Source organism: Lagopus leucura, unplaced genomic scaffold (genome assembly GCF_019238085.1).
Source record: "Lagopus leucura isolate 7727_CA_CO unplaced genomic scaffold, USGS_WTPT01 Super-Scaffold_100045, whole genome shotgun sequence".
Taxonomy (NCBI): domain Eukaryota; kingdom Metazoa; phylum Chordata; class Aves; order Galliformes; family Phasianidae; genus Lagopus; species Lagopus leucura.
In genome coordinates this window covers 2,634,968-2,652,041 of record NW_024962292.1, presented here as the reverse complement: position 1 = coordinate 2,652,041, position 17,074 = coordinate 2,634,968, and the positions used below count along the sequence as shown (strand labels likewise).

General features: G+C 43.7%; 1 protein-coding gene across 1 annotated transcript in view; it reads left to right on the top strand.

Moving 5' to 3' along the window:
* The first annotated feature begins 5,640 nt into the window (after positions 1–5,640).
* CDH4 (cadherin 4) overlaps positions 5,641–17,074 on the top strand; it is a 413,304-nt gene continuing 401,870 nt past the window's right edge. The window contains exons 1-2 of the mRNA XM_042884811.1: positions 5,641–5,716; positions 7,505–7,616. Of these exons, the coding sequence (XP_042740745.1) occupies positions 5,660–5,716; positions 7,505–7,616 (169 nt within the window). The 5' untranslated portion in view covers positions 5,641–5,659. The remainder of the gene's footprint in view (positions 5,717–7,504; positions 7,617–17,074) is intronic.

Sequence of the window (17,074 nt, the reverse complement as noted above, 5' to 3'; positions counted from 1 at the left end):
GATGATTTTTAAGGTCCCTTCCAATGCGAGCCATTCTACGCTTTTGTGATTCCACGACCAGTAGAGATCTTCCACTTGGCGCTACGCTAATTTATAGATTAATTTGTGATTCAGATGTTCAGATAAATTTCATACACATCTTGAATTTGACTGAAGTTATATAAAGACAAACTATAGATTTATCACCACCTTTTTAAATTGGAAATGTGCTGAATCTCTTTGAGTGTGTGATATTTTGTCATAAAGCAGTCTCCTACACATCTTTCCCTCTTTCTCCCCTCTTTCTAACTTTTCTCATTTTTGCTGTTCTACTACCAAAGTCCATAGGCTGTCAAAGCTGTGTCCTGTGAAGTGCTTCGTCTCCCAGGTGGTTTATGACCCAAAATGCTGACAGCTCTAGAAAATGACTATTTTTAAAAAGGTAACTGGCTTTCTCTGTGGAGTTCTGCCTCAGCATTTAGCATGCTCACACGCAATTCAGAGTATCTGCTGGTGTGCTAAAACTGTTGGATGTATTCAGGAGGAGGAAATATTTGGGAGGCATACAAACAAGCTGAGTGCCACAAAAGGCAGAGAGTGCCCAGAATGTAACTTCTCATTAACTTTACCAATCTGCACAGAAAACAACAAACTTTTTTTCTGATTAAGAAGAAAAGAGTGTGTCACCAAATAAGAAAAGAAAGGCTAATCTGGATCATGTGATTTTGCTAGATAAAAGAATGTTTATTTACAAATATTGCTGCTTGTACCAGAGACCAGAGCGGCTTACCTTGAGATCTGGAGTGGAATACATTCCATACATATGAACTTTTTCATGTTAATGGAGTTATGTCCACCAAAAAAAAGGGGTGGGGGCTGGAGAGGAGAAGGAGATGGCGAAGTGATGGGAATTATTGCTATAAATAAAAATAACAGAAAAGGCTGCAAGTCTGACAAACTCCTCCTTCTCCTGCAGTCCCTGTGAGGACCTGGGGACACCAAGTTTAATTACATCAATACACATTTGCAATTTTTTTGTGTGCAATGAGTAGAAATTAAGGAACCATAGGGCTTTATATGTTAGATCCTGCCTGCTTCCTCTGCTGCCTTGCTGAAGTGTAAGTGGCTGAGAACAATACAAATTCTGCTTGCTTTTCATGCTTGTTTTTTAATATCACTGCTTTAACTTGCAATGATGCAAATCTATTAAACTTCTCAGTCTACTTTTTCCTTACTCTTTAGTTTTTGCAATGATACAATAGATGAATTTGAGGGGAAAAAAAAGTAGTAGAAATTTTACTGTTCTACATAGGTCGATTGTGTTTTACAATACTATACTGAGAATTACATGAGTTTATGATGTATTACCTCATCTATGGTGAAACAGACATCGAATTGGGATTTTAAAATTGATTTTAATATAGCCATTGCTGGCATGCTGCCATCAATGCCTGCAACTCCCCACACTGGGGAGACAACAGCGTGCCTCATAATTGGAGGTCAGACTATAGTAAAGTCGGCCTCCCCTGATCAGTGTAATTAACTGAGCAGGAAGGTTTGGTGTAGGACCTCTGAAGTCACATTTTCCTCGCTGCCATTCACATTACCAACTCAGAAGGAGAAGCAACAAGAGCCGCAATGTCCTGTTGAGTAGATAGTGTAAAAGAAAGAAAGTTCACATTTCTTGGCATTGCACCATGTCTAGTAGGACTGAAAATGTGACTTCAGAAGATCTCCTTAACCAGAAAGATAGCTGCATCTTTCTCACCTTCCATACACAGGTAGCACATACAGGAGAGTACAGAATCAGCTTAGATTGATGAATATTCAGTCCTTGTTCTGTGCTTTTTCCTGTGGATTCTTTCTTCAAATCACTTTCTCCTTGGTGACTCATGATTTTGTCTTAAAATTTTGTACTGGAGCCAGATCATAGGAAATCCAGAATCTTGAACTGTGTCCAACTGTTCGTGCAGCTCCACTGATGTGGCTGTTTCTCTGAAGAATTGTGTAAGTGTACCAAAGTCTGGCTTTTACTGTTACTTATTTTCACACTGTGGTCATGCTCTTCCTACTCAGGAGCTTCTTTGTTTCCAGTGTAGGCTTCTGTCTAGATCTGGTGGGTCCACCCTTCTCGGACAAGTAATTTCTCCATAGCTTTGTCTTTTCTTTAATGTTGCTCTTCAGTTTCCTCCTGTTCCATCTGCCCTGTACATCCTAAAAAGATCCCAAATGTGGAGTAAATCGGAAGACATTTCTCATTCTCTTGGGTTTTGAACTGCTTATGCAAATTCATAATTTGATGTTATTATCAAGCCAGAAGAATCATTGTTTCTCAGTGTCTGTATACATGCATTCCTTTGTTATTCCTTTTGACATAAAACCAAAATTAGTAATAATGACTCTGATTCATCAGTTCAAAAGCTATCTCCTACTTCATAAACAAAAAATGATTAAATAATGCAGACAAAACTTAAATTTTGGGCTTCACATAGTATTAGTTTCTTTTTTCCTTGTTTTTTGGATTTTTAAATCAAAACATTTATTTTCTGTAGTGTCTATGCCATAACTATTTAATTGAATCCAGTGTAACATGTATGTATCAGAGAACTAATCAGGATAACCAGCAGGAATATTTCCCAGATAAGGAATTGAATTCAGACATCAGCCCCAAGCTAGGAAGGGAAAAGTCTCTTGAGACTTTGTTTTCTCACTTCTTGTCCATTTAATTTGTTATTCCCATGCTTTCATGTACTTGATGGCTGCTTGACAATTTTATTGTGTGTTGTACTGTCCCTCAGTGATCACACCTCCCTCTCTCTTTTTCTCCCCATGAAAACACAGCTCACATCTGATACTCATCTCCTCTAGCAACAGTTCTATTGTCCCCTTGATATGTACGTGTAACTCCCAGTGCTGTCAATAGGAATTACATATGTGCATCAAGGAGAGCAAATTCCCTCGTGTACTCTGTTCACCTCATTATCTTAGCACAGTCAGTTCTGTAGATGTCTCATCTATGAGCCTTTTTATTCTCTTGAGCGTTGTGTAGTGTAGCAAGTTGGCTCTGAGGATCAGCAGTTCTGCTCTTGAGGTGTTTAGCAAGTTGATTTAATGTGCATGTAGAGTTTCTTAAATATCTACATCCAGCCAAACCCACATATCGTAGTGTTCATATGTGAGATGGCGGAGCTTTCCATTTCCTTTTTATGCATGAATATCAACTCATAACCAGTCTCTCAACAGACACAAAGTGAAGTACAACTCTGAAGCTAACCTTCCCAGCTAACACATGTTCAGTCCCAGCTCAGACCTCTTACACTTAAATGCAATAATTCGTCAAAGTTCAGTCGCTGCAAAAATGTAAATGGCAAATTTTAGTTCTCTTTAAAGTCCTGAAGGACGGCATTTTACGAACACTTCACGTTCACTAACACTTCACGTTAATTGCTTCTAAACAAGGGGATAGCTGAAGTAGTAGTTAATCTGTCAGCCAAGTTTCAACTCTTTCCAAAACGTGATCGTTGTCAAGGGTTGAGGGAAGATGGCAGAGTGGAAACTTCTGTACCTCTAAGCCAGTGATTTCCACTGACTGAAGAAGGGGTCTGTATTCTCCTTTTCAGATTATCTGATCCTTCTGGAAATTCCTTACTTTGGGGAGCTACCTGGTGTCTCATATAGCTTAGTGTTAATGGAAATGTAACTGGGAAATAATTCACTGCATTTCCAATCATCCCATAAGCACAGAATCAGTAACCACAGCTTAGAAAAGAGGGATGGCAAACTAGTTTGGGAAAAAAAAAATCCCTTTGCCATCAGATTAGAAATCCACTGTAAACATGTCGAAGAATTCTATCTTTTTTTCACTACTGCTCTGCCTTTTCTTCACAATCTGTTGTGGTGTCAGACTTATTTTGACAATACTTGTAGAACTTGTCATATTAACAAAGTTATCAAAGAGAGTGAACACATGCATAGCAACGGCTGCAGTCCAGCAAGAGTCAGAATTGCTGGCCATAGGTTTGCAGAAGGAAATATTCATGCTTGGGTTGCACAGATCCAAAACATCCCCAGAAGTCTCCACAGTAGTTCTATTCACGTAACAACAGCAGCTGCCCTTCAGCCTGGAACGATCTGCTGCAAACTTTGGAATTTAGGATAAAAATAAAAGGAGCAAATTTAGATTATACGTATATATATGTAAAGATATATTTTTTCTATCATAGTGACACCTGATTGTTTTTTGCTTTAGTTCAGATGCTCCATAAAAAGGGGGTATACACTAAATTCAAGGCAATGATGGGATTTATTCAGTGTTATATAACACGCTCAGAAATACTTGTTTAAAAACAAAATAAACCCTATAATCCACCAAGGCTGTAAATTGGTGGGGTAGGAACAATCTTTTCATTATATGTGCCTACAGAGCTCAGTACAATGAGGTCTCAGTTCGTCGTTAACATCTCTAGGTGTTAACACAATGCCATTAAATCTACTCAATAGCAAAAGATGCAGTCAGTGGATTTATGTGTCTCATTCCTTAGAAAACGTGCAAATCCAACAGAATAGTTTAATGGCTAGATTTTTCTGCCGCAATGTCTGATTTTGCACGTACATCAGATAGTATGCATCTATTTATGCAAATCGCTGTTGGATTTATATGCACAAAATATACATGCCTGAGAACGCTTATTTGTGGAGTCGAGCCGCATTCAGAAAGGGAAAAGATTGCATTCGGATGCCAGGTTCAGGCTGGATGGGAAGAACTGGAGCCAAACTTAGCACTGGAAATTGCAGCTTTCTGCTCTCTAAGCATCGCACAGCACCAAGGACTGGCTGTTGTGTTCTGGGCCTGTTTGATTCTTATAGCAGGAAACCTCCCATTTAGCAGTGTTAGCCGTGCCCTCTGCTGATGTGCACGGGACCAGGCCTGACACACGGGCTCTGTGCACACCACACATTCAAACTGCTGAGGAGACTATTCATTTTTCTGCCTTTCACTTTTTTTCTTAAACCCTGATCTGGATGAACCTCTGATAGACGGGTTCTCCCTGCAGATGTGCTGCTCTGCCATGCTTCTTTCCCCCACTCACAGCTCAGGTTTTCTTCACAGAACATCCCAACCTTTCCTAGTCACAATTTTCCTTAGGGATCTGTGAGATTTTCACCCGGACGTGTCGCCTTTTGCCCCAGCGGCTGTTTCATTCCCCTGAGAACTATACTTTTCCACTGGATATATGACTTTTTCTACTGCCTTACACTACTTTTTCCTCAGTGGATTCATTTTTTGGCAACTTTCCCCCTCACTAAGCGCATCCTTTCCTTGAACGTGCTGATTTTTTCACCTCACTGCGCTATTTTTTCTGCCAGCTCCCCCTGCCCCCTCCACGCACAGTCAGCCTCCGTTCCCCCACCCTCCCCTCGGCCCCGCGCGGCGGCGGGGCGGTGCTGTCCCTTTAAGGCGGCGCGTGCCCGCGCGCCGCGGGGCGAGGGGGCGGGGTTTGTTGGCGGCGGCGCGCGGCGGGCGCTTCACCTGCAGCCCAGAGCGGGCACCGAGAAGCGGCGGCGAGGTGCGAGAGTGTGCGCGGTTGTTGCCGCTGTCCCCGCGCAACGCGGCTCCGGAGCACGGCACGGGGCGGCCAAGCGCACCGCCACGGCCCGGCGGGCGGGCGCCGCCGGGGCGATGAGGACCGGCTCGCGGCTGCTGCTGCTGGTGCTGCTCGTCTGGGGCTCGGCGGCGGTAAGTGGGGCGGCACCGGCGGGCGGGTGGGGGCAGTAGCCCGGCGCCCCGCTGTGCTGCCTCCGCTCCCCGACAGCCTCGGCAACTTCGGGTGTGGGAGCGGAGCCGCAGCTTTCTGCGGCTTTTCCCGTTTCTCCTCTTCTTGTGATTACTATTAATTATTATTCGCTTTAAATCCAATGTCTTAGTGGTGCCGTTAAAACTCGTCCCCCGGCCCCATTCCCCATACGCACCGCCGGGCAAACTTCGGCTTCGCGGCGCGTCCCGGCGGCACCGCCGCCCAGCCGCCCCGTTTCGCCGGCTCCAACTTTTATTCCGTCCGCCCGCAACCGTCCCGAGGGGCCGAGCCGTGCTGGGGGCTGATGGGCTGAAAAAGTTGACTGCTTTTTCCTTTATTTCTCTTCCCCCCCCTCGCCAAAGCGCTACCCGCAGCGCACCGCCAGTGCCCGCGCGTGGCCGCAGTGCTCGGTGCTGCGCGGAGCTCCCGCTGGCTCTGCTGCTCGCTCTCCGCCCGCGTGCCGCGGTGCCGCGCGGGGCTGTCCCACGTCTGAGCTGCTGTGCTCGCGTGTAGCACGAGAGCGGCTGTAGTAATGGGGCGATTTCGGATTGGAAGCCTATTATCTTCAGCCATCTCCTTTGAAATGTTTCCTAATTGCAACATCTTGCCAGCGCCGGGCAGAGCTCGCGGTGCCGCGGCTTTCTGGATCTTCCCGTGCGATCGCTGCCATCCGTTTCCCGAGCTGGGCTTCTCGCGGAGTCCGCTGCCTTGCGTTCTGCAACGAACGGACTCTTCCCTCTGTCTGTAATGCGGCACTGCTCGCGGGTGCTGGGGGGAAGCGCAGAGCCAGGTGTGTGCCCGGAGTCGCTCTTTCCCGGGCAAGTGATGCTCCGGTCCTGTAGCTGTACCGCTGCTGGACCCGGGCTCAGCCGCGCCGCAGCTAGCTCAGGAGCAGCAGAAATAAAATCCCTTGTCACCAACACTTGCTTATGCGTCGATCACCGGGCAGTCGCTGCGTGCAAATAGCCAGTTCTTGTGCCTTCAACGAACGGGTGTTGGGGACTTTCTGCGCTGGGACGGCGCGTTCCGTCCCTACGGCTGCACTGATTTGCCCCCATAGCAAGGAGCGCTTCTTGCAGGACAATACAAAGTTGGGACGGAGCAGCTGAGCCGGGTGCTGCTCCTGGGTGCCTGCAGGTTGCATGCGGGCTGCGCTATTAGATGGCACTGTTACATTTCTGTTGGCCATCCCTCCACCTCCCCTATAGCTGGGGCACGGGCTGAGCCTGGTGGCATGGAGGCAGCAGCCGCGAGGCTGGTGCAGGGAAGGGGCGGGGGCGGGGGGTTGTTGTGGGCTGCAAGCTCCTGGGGCAGCCACAAGCTTTGGGGGTCCATCTCCCATCCTGGGGCTCGCCCTGGTTCTCTACAACAAGACTCAGTGATCTGGATGTTGCAACATTGGGCCTTTGCATGGCTTCAGGGTGAGCACTGCTCGCTTGATGAATTGCTGCTCTTTGTTTCCTTCCCTTCTTCTAACTGTGCCCAGTATACAGCCTTCCTACAAACAATGCTTTCTGTTGTAGTCAGGCAACTTGTTTCTGGCCCATTTTATTTTTGCAGCTACAGTGTGGATCCATGCCAACAGACAGGCACTTTAGCATAGATAGTTTCTACTTGCACGCTGCTTTACTGTCTGGGTTTGCCTGTGCTAAGCACTTCATCATTGCGTGCAGAGCGTTGTACCAAACCTCAAAAGTCATGGTGTGTGTTTTACTTCTTCGGTTTTGCAGGCACTCAATGGGGATCTTACAGTTAGACCCACGTGCAAGCCTGGCTTTTCAGAAGAAGACTACACAGTGTTCGTTTCCCAGAATATTGTGGAAGGACAGAAGCTACTCAAAGGTAAGTGGAATAAAATGCTTTAATAGGTGCTGCAATAACTGTACTTGGGGAGGTGAAAGGAGACTTACAGGTGCTGGTTGTGATGGTGAAATTGTCTGCAGAATTATGTTTGTAGGAGGATGAAACACTAAGTGGTTTACGTGAGCGCGGTTTTGAATACAGATGAATCACTCCAAGTTCACGTGCTGTCTGCTTCAGGTGCATCGCTCGCCTGTGCTACGCGAGGTCAGCACTTTGCTTTTAAGTCTCCCACTCCCACCCTGTCTGAAGGGACTCTACATTTGATATTTTAGAAAGTATTTTTATGTATGAAATTCAGAGATCCTTAAATTATCTGTGCTTTGAAATGCATGATAAAGCAGACGTTGTTGTTGGAAATGTGGTAAACAAGCCTACAGACATTCTGTTCACAAATGTGGCATTCATTTTCATTACTGCCCCACTGACAACATGAAAACACAGGCAGAAAGAAACTACCAATTAGCTTTATAGTAATTGGAGGATTATAACCACTTTTGTGATTGTAAACTCTGAGACATCTTCATAATCCAAATAACAATAGATTTTCCTGTGTATTGATCTGTCTCCCTTTCAAGTTAAAAATAATTAAACTTTGTATTTGCATGATGCAGAAAATTGTTGTTTTTCTTGAAGATCAAAATCCCATCCCCCTCCCCAGCCCCCTTCTTAAGTTTAATCGCCAGCCACTAGTGGATGCTACAGCAGTTCTGAAAACACAGCATGCTGTAGGAATGGAGAGCACAACAGGTTTCGCTACCCTGCAAGAGAGATTGCAAACCCTTTGCTACTTTCTCCTGAGTGCATTTACTCTCATGCACGCTCCTCTGCCAGAAAGCTGGCGTTTCTGTCTTCCTGCACAGCCACCACCTGCTCTGTTACTTTGATTTCTAGGGAGATGGAGAGCTGTATTCTTTCTGGCTTCAGTGGAATCCAGGGCTGAATGTTTTCTCTCCACATGAGTTGGCAATCAGTTTTGTTTCTAAGCCTGACTGTCTTTGTTTTGCTGTTCAGGAATTCTCTTGACTGGCCTGGCATCAGCTGGGAGATGTTGGGGAATTCATTTGTTGTTTGAAAGATAGCCAGCTAGAGGGCTGGACACAGACAAACTCGGGAGTAAAACAGAGCAGTAAATATTAGAGGTGTAGTACCAAGTGTTTTCATGCTTAGTAGCAATTTTTCCAAAACTAGAGGTTGCAACGTCTTCCAAACCAGTGTGTGAACTGAGTACTTTCACACTTCTTAGCTTTGGAAGTCATCTGATATGCAGCGTCCTCCAAAGACTGGAAGATCACGTTGTTAATACACTTGCTTGGAGAACTATTTTTTTTGTGTGTGTAGTTGATATGTTGCAGTGCGTGTTCGTGTAGGTGGGTGCAGGTCTGTTCAGCAATGAATGAAGGCAGCAGAGTGGCTGTCATTTCATTTTTGGTTGCAAGTGACCGCCTTTAAATGTGGAATTATATTTAGGCTGTCAAGTTGATTTGAATGGAGAAAAAAAATGTATTTAATGAACATTAATTTCATCCCTAGGGTTCAGTTGTAGTTTTCCATTCATTGTGGTGAAACTGCTGCTCATTTAGGGTCGAACTGCCCCCCGGATGTCATACTGCTGTAGGATTTGTGTCTTGGTACATTGTCCCTGGTGACGTGATTTGTAGCAATTTTGTCAACTGAAGGAGAAGGGGGGGGGGGGCCCCAATAAGTGCAAATGCTGTGTTTGCTAATAAGTGAGCTATCATCTTTACACCTTCTAATCAGCAGCCAAATGCATGCTGCTGTTTATCAGAGGAAACTAATATATTTAATTAAATTGTGGGATAACGGGGGAGGAAATCTGCTGCATAAAATCCCTTTTTTGTGCTTGTGTTCTTTATATTTTAGCATGTAAAATTGGTAGTTTTCCAGTTTAGATTTAATTTTACTTCCTAACACTTGATATGTCTGAGGCATAAAATGTTTATCTTGTTCTTCCATCTGGGTGAAGTATTGTACAATAGATCAGACCAAAAATGGGTTCAGATTGCTTACATTAACATGTTTGATAGATTGACATATGTACTGTTTCACACCATCTTACCACGCAAAGCTTTGCTGCCAGCTACCACCATCTTATTCATCAGCATTCAGCAATTCATCTGTGGGCCAAGTGGGGCTGTTTGCACTGAAAAATACAAAGCAGGTAGGCATTCACCTGATGGTCATTTCATAGGTTTGGGGAAAAGGGGTTTACTTTAAATGGCTCTCAGGGGCTTCCCTGCACAAATCCCAAATCTGTGTGCTGTGTAAGAACCATTCCCTCCCTGGGAAAAAGAGGGGGGACAGTTTGTGGTGCCTGAGGATGGGTTCAACCTTGGCCAAATCATCATTTGGGCAGATGTGATGCAGGTGGTCAGCCTCAGGTGTTGAGAAGTACAGCTGCTGGGTGGTTGGAGGATACGCTCTGGTCCTATGACTGGTTTCCCTTTTAAGCTTGCTGCATTGTAGCAGCATGGTGAGTGTATCTAAGTAAGTGCCTAAAGTATTCTAGGTTTGAATCGAGTTAAACAGGTCATGGCTGCTTATAATTGACTTATTCCAATGGAAATAGCTTAGTCCTAATTTGACAACAAGAGCTTTTACAGAGTCATTGTTTTATTATAAGTATGCCATAAGCTATTAAATACTATGTTGTGGTTCATCTTATTTGCCTGAGTCAGCTCTTTAACGTCCTCAAAACATACAGATTCTAGCAGGAGCTATTTGTTACACAGTAATTAACTTGTTTATGATAAATGGATGGGAGAAATGTCACGGCATTTTGTTTTATGTATAAATGAAAAGCATTTGCATTCTAAAAATTTCATCTTAATTAGACTTAAAATAGTTTTCCCCAGTAGGGCCACAAATACCACATACTACACATCGCTGCTGAATGCTGTATCCCAATGATGGGGTATTAGCTGAGTTAATTCATGGAGCCTGCACCTTCCACAGAAATGCCATCCTTGCATCTCCTAAATTAGCTAGTGGAGTAAAATCCATTTATTTTTGTCTTTGTTTTTGTTTGGAAAATAATAAACTGAGTGTGATCACTGATGCATGATAATATTTAGGACGGTTGGTTGTTTTCTTCCTTGCCCTTAGGGGGAAAAAAAAAATCAAAAACATCTCAAAGCTGCTCTATGACAGAAAACAATTACAACTCGGGTGTCTTTTTCCTCTTCGTTTTTTCCTCTTTGTTTTTCATTATTAACATGAAGTTGAAGTGGTGAGAACATCGCTCCCTAGAGGTGGGGAGCACTGACATGATGTGCTGCACTGAGAGAGCTTGGGACTGACTCTGGGATCTGTCTCAGAGCTGAGGCTCAGGTGACCTTGTAGGGAAAGAGCCATGAGGAGCAGGGTGCTGAAGATAGTGTGCAGGATGGTTGTACAAGGCAGGCTGATGCTCCGGACACTGACTGTTTTTTCTAAGATCTTTGAAGACTCCAAAAATGACATCTTTAACAGTGAGAAGTTTGAATTTTATTGGTGAGAACATGGCAACTGGCAGTGGGTGTTAATGGCATTGTCTTTTCCAGCCCAGTGCCATCGTGGTTAACCCTGGTCACCTCCCAGAGATGCAGCTAATCCCTATTACTGGTGTGTGTCTCGTAGCCTTCCATAGAGCCAAGAGACAGTGTAAGCAGTGAAGGCACACAGCCCTTTCTTGCTGTTTTTTTTTTTCCTTTGCTTCTCTTCATCTACAGTGATTCATGGTTCTGTTGCCCATCTGAAATAGTGCCTGTACCAATGTAGCAGGATAACTCTGCTTGTGTGGGCAGCTGCGTTTGGGTAGGAGCGTGTGGAAGCACAGTTTGTTTCCGTGCAGCAGTCCGAATGAGCTGCGCCAGCTTGTGCTGCTTTCAGCACGTGTGTGAAAGCAAAGGTAGCCATACTCCAGGCAAACTATGGTTTTCACTATCACGCTTCTTGTTTACAAACAAGTAAAACATGTAAACTTTACTGAAATAGCTGTCTTTTTTTTTTCTTTCTTTTTTTTTTTTTGTTTCCCCAAATGTATTCTACAAGGAACCACCTCACTGCTGGTCTTAAAAGAAGGATGTTCTTTGTGGCTGAAGCCTTTTGTTCTCCCCTCAAAAGCTTCAGAAACTCCTCTGTTCAGCCCTTGCCACCTCTAACAGTTGGACTTAGGAAGGCTGTGAGAGTTTAGAAAACAAGAAGGGATAGAGCAAACACCCCGGTCTTCCTATGGCAGCGTGCAAACAAATATGCAATTGAAATACAAATAATGGGAGGTGGTGGAACCTGAACAAACCTTTGCAAGCTGTGTTTGAAGCTGGTTGCTAGTAATTCACATGGCAATAACTAGGGATATGTCCTGTACCTGCTTTTGTACTGCATTCCTGTGGTTCAGACGATGCAGGAAACTGAATGTGTCCTGTGGATTGTGTTAAGGCAGGGTAGCGGCAGCTCTGCTTGAAAAAAGCCACAAAATACTGCTGCATATGTGATGTTTGACCCTGACAGAAAGACTGATTCTGGTAACGCTTCTAGGAGAAACACTGGTGGTTTTGCTAAGCACCTACAGTAACAGATAACCTAGCAAGTGCCCAGGGATCTACTAGGGGTATTGACGTGGAACGTGTATCTGCAGTAAGGCTAAAGGGGATGCAATCCCCATTATGTGTGTGGTTTCCCACTTCTCTTGTGAGTAGAATCCAAAGAATCCACAGGTACCTGCCTGGTATTAGTTCCATATTCTGAGCACCCTCTGGGCTGTCTGGGCGTTCTTAGGAAGCAAGAATCATGAGGGATGCTTTGTTCATTCTGGGGTTCTGCCAGGCTTCAGTAGGGTTGCCCAGCATGCTGCAGCAAGGCGTCCGAGCTGCAACCTGCTGACAGACCCAGTGGCTTCTGCAAGCTGCTCAGGGCTCGAAAGGAGCCTTTCCCTTCCTGCTTTTATTATTTTCTGGTCTGTGATTCTGCATGAAAAGCAACTACTGAAGATATCATACAGATAATTAGCTTCACAGTTCCATAATAAAATCTGAAAGTAGGGAATCCAGATCTCTACTCGTAACCTTTTTTCATTCCTTGGAGTAAATAGAGGCCGAGAGGCATCAGCTCTCTGCATTAGGTTTGTGCATGCTTGTGTGAAGCTGTTTCTCAGCAAACTCTTCTCACATTCCACAACTTCTTCCAAACTCAGTTCTTGTTGCAGATCAAACTCACCATTTTAGTCGTGAGCTGAGCCCCCATAGATTGGGGTAACTGCTGATGCATATTCATTTTCAACTTTGTTCTTCATATCTAACTTCTGGCACAGAAATTTGATGTTGAAGTTGACGTTTTTATCTAATAAAATGCCAGTTAATGAGACCAGAGTAGTCAATAGCACTCTGTAGAGTTAATCCCCTTACACTGTTTAATAACTGTATATATTGCTTTCTAGTTCAGAGCTTTGAACCAAATTCCTCAAACCCAAGTAAAATTACTTCTTTCTGCATTCTGGGAAAGCAACTGATTTTTATCTGAATAAATCTGCTTCTCCAAAAACAGACTCGAGTCTCTCTTCTTCTTTTTTTTTTTTTTTTTTTTTTTTTTTTTTTTTTTTTTTTCTTTAAGGGGGGGAAATATTTTGTCTCTTGGAAAATGAAGATGCTTCAAATTGGGCACTCTGAACAAGTAAACATATAGATATTAAGGAATAAAAAGAAACCATTTCTAATGAATAATTCTTTTTTTCTTAGGGTATTAGGAAGTAAGCCATGCCTGGATCAGTGTAAATGTGTTGCTTATTGTGAAATACCTGTTGTCTTGAAGTCCAAACCAATAAAGCGAGGTCTGTTAAGGTTAGAAAATGTTAATTTCAGAGTCACTTCTGTGTTTGGAAACTGCTTGCTGCTGACAGAGCTCATGAGCTCTGATCTCACCGAGCAGATGCTGAAAGCATTTTGGAAGTTCTGCTTTTCACATGTGGTAAATGAAAATTATTTATTCCAGCAGTGAAATATTGCTTTATTTTCACTAACCTAATGCCAATTCTCATAGGCTAATTGCATTGATATTCATGTGCAAGCCTCCCTCCTCCTTAATTTTCTCTTGGAAAACTAGCATAATATTTTTCAGGAGATACCTTATTTCATTGCAGACTGAGGATTGTGAAGTGCTTAGTTCTGCAGTAGTTTGGACTATGCACAGTCCACAGAATGCTGTTGTGATTTAGATTGTACTTAAAAGTCTCATTTAAAGAGTAAGAAGAGATTCAAAGTACAGAAGATATGATTTAATTAGAAATCTTTTTTTTTTTTTTTTTTTTTTTTTCATATAATAGAATGAATTTGGGTAACGTAGGGAAAGAAGGCTGTTTCTCTTCCATTTAGGGGTAGAAATTTATTCAGAATTAATTCAATTCCTGTGGAAGTGAACAGAACAGAATCACAGAATTGTAGGGGTTGGAAGGGACCTCCTGAGATCATCGAGTCCAACCCCCCTGCCAAAGCAGGTTCCCTACAGCAGGTCGCACAGGTAGGCATCCAGGCAGGTCTTGAACATCTCCAGAGAAGGAGACTCCACCACCTCCCTGGGCAGCCTGTTCCAGTGCTCCGTCACCTCACTGTAAAGAAGTTCTTGCGCATGTTTGTGCAGAACTTCCTATGCTGCAGTTTCCAGCCGTTTCCCCTTGTCCTGTCTCCACTCACCACTGAAAAGAGTCCGGTCTCGCCATTCTGCCCCCCACACCTCAGATATTTATAGACCTGGATCAGGTCCCCTCTCAGTCTCCTTTTCTCAAGGCTGAACAGACCCAGTTCACTCAGCCTTTCTTCATAGGGGAGATGCTCCAGGCCCTTCACCATCTTCGTGGCCCTCCGCTGGACTCTTTCCAAGAGATCCCTGTCTTTTTTGTACTGGGGAGCCCAGAACTGGATGCAGTGCTCCAGATGAGGTCTTACCAGGGCAGAGTAGAGGGGGAGGATCACCTCCTTTGACCTGCTGGCCACGCTCTTTTTAATGCACCCCAGTAAGCCATTGGCCTTTTTGGCCACAAGGGCACACTGCTGGCTCATGGCCAACCAAAATGCCCTGCTTTGTGCATCTGTGTAAATGTAGTGGTAGGAACAAAGATGAGAAGGCAGTGATTGAAAAGCAATGGTCACTATTTGTGTTTTGGGACTCCAGGTTTGGAATAGTTTGACAAGGAAACTAAGAGCAGCCTTTAACAGGGACTCCAGTCTTGATTTCTCCTACAGCCTGTTCCTGAATGCTCCTGAATACTGCAATGGGAATTCATGCTGGATGGATGGACTCAATCCATACCTATTTTTAGTGTGCATAAACCTTCTGTGCACTATTTGAAGGATTTGAAGAGCATTTTATTTCATGTTCAATTTTCCTGTTGGTGCTTAAATGACCCCCTCCAAGTTTTTGCTTTTTGAGTCTCTATGATTAGAAATGCCATTGGCCTTTGGTGCCATCAGATGTTACTGCCCAGAAAGCAGTAATATTTTGGTGCTTTGTTTAAAAATATTTTTTTTAGCATTTCTGAAAGGAGAGGCTGAGAGATCTGGGGCTGTTTATCCTGCAGAAGTCTCAGAGAGATGTTAGCATTACGTGTAAATGCTTCATCGGATGATGGGGCTGGGCAGCACTCAGACATGCATGGAGAAAGGGCAAAAGGAAATAGGCACAAACAGAAGTGAAAGAAATTCTATTTATCAGTGTGAAATAGCTTCTTTGGTGGTTGTCAAACATGGAGCTTGCTGCTTGGGGGGGGGGGTTGTGGAGTCATCTCCAAGCCTGGAGACGCTCAGAGCCCCACGGGCTTCGGCCATGCCTTGCTGCCCTGCAGTGGGATGCTCTTGGCATTCTGTGAATGGTGATTGTATGAAAAATTAGTGATGAACAGAGATTTTCTGCAAGTGGAGATCAAATAACTTTAAATAAAAACATGGCAACGGTCTGCCAAAAAAAAAAAAAAAAAAAATCCTTATAGGGAAATGGTATTTCTGTAACTTCTTGGAAGCATAACTTCTAAAGAGACTATAATTGAAACACCAGGGACCACTATTCTGCTGTTTGCTTCCATTAATGTCCAGACTTAACTCAGGCACGGTTTGTCTCCCGGCATAAGGAAATGTTACACTTAAATTCAAAAAGCTCTTGATTTCCTCTTTATTTTTAGTATAATAAATGTGGAACATATGGAGTTTCTGTTTTCCCAAAATATTTGTCATTAGTACTGGCTGCCTCACTTCTTTCAGCAGAATCTTCCCCAAGTGAGTTTTCCTGCAACATAAAAAAAAAAAAATAGTTGAGTAGAACAAGATTTCTTTTTGCCACAGGCTTTGTGATTCTTCTTGCTTACATTCATTGTTGCTAATTTATTTATTAATTTTGAATTGTAATTGCACAGAGGGAGAGAGGAGCAGCAAATGTTCTGGCATATGGGCTGCCCTGTCATTGCAGGAGATTTGCAGTCGCTCTTGCTGCCCTGTGCCTTATGACCCCAGGCTCCAGACTCTCCGCCAGCCATTTTAATTTTTTTTAATTATTTTTGCTTTGTCCGCTTGCCAGCATTCTGTAATAGAGAGCCAGTGGCAGTAATTCAGTAGTCTGCTAGTTATGCTGCTGCTCAGAGGGTCACATATACTACAGCCTATTAACATTAGCATGGTAATAGCAGCCGGTATGTGGAACGCGCAGTGGGAATGTTGGAAGCTCCTCCAAGGACCCTTAAGATATGTATGGGCCACCCATGATGCAGAAAAAAAATGCCCTTTCTGCTTTGAAATGAGCCAATCTGTGTGTTTCATGGATACCCGGCAGCACTGCAATCATTAAGGCTATTACTATGCCTATTATAAATCACAGTTTTGTAGCAGTTTGTAGATTAGTCACAAAAAGTGCTTGCAGTCTAAAATCTTGTTAGACTGACTTTGTCTAGTAGCAATTCCAATCCTTATTAAACAAAATTGTCTTTAAAATAATTATGAATACAGCAATTATCCAAAGATAAATAGTCAAGATTACAAAATTGTTCCATAGAAAACTATGTATCCCTCAGTCAGTCTGGGGAATGATAGAAGGCAGGTTGGTGAAACAAACGTGTTTTACTCATTGTGAGTCAGGAGAAGCCACGTGATACTTGGATGCTTGGTTTCTGAAGATAAAACATCAACAAGTGAGCTTGATAAGATGTCAGAAAATAAAGAAATGTTGCACTTGAATAACTTCAAATAGGAGCTAATCTAAAGCATAAAATTTAATAACCTGTTTCTTCCTGGTATGGTCAAGGTAGTCCATAGAATTAACAGGTGACTCCCTATAAATCAGCCCTGCCCTGCAGTTCTTTCTGGCAGGAGGGCTTTTTTTGGGAAGTCTCACTGATTTCAGAGATCTGTCTGTGGTGTTACTGAACCTCTCGTGCTCATCACTATCAGTTTGATGGAGCTTTG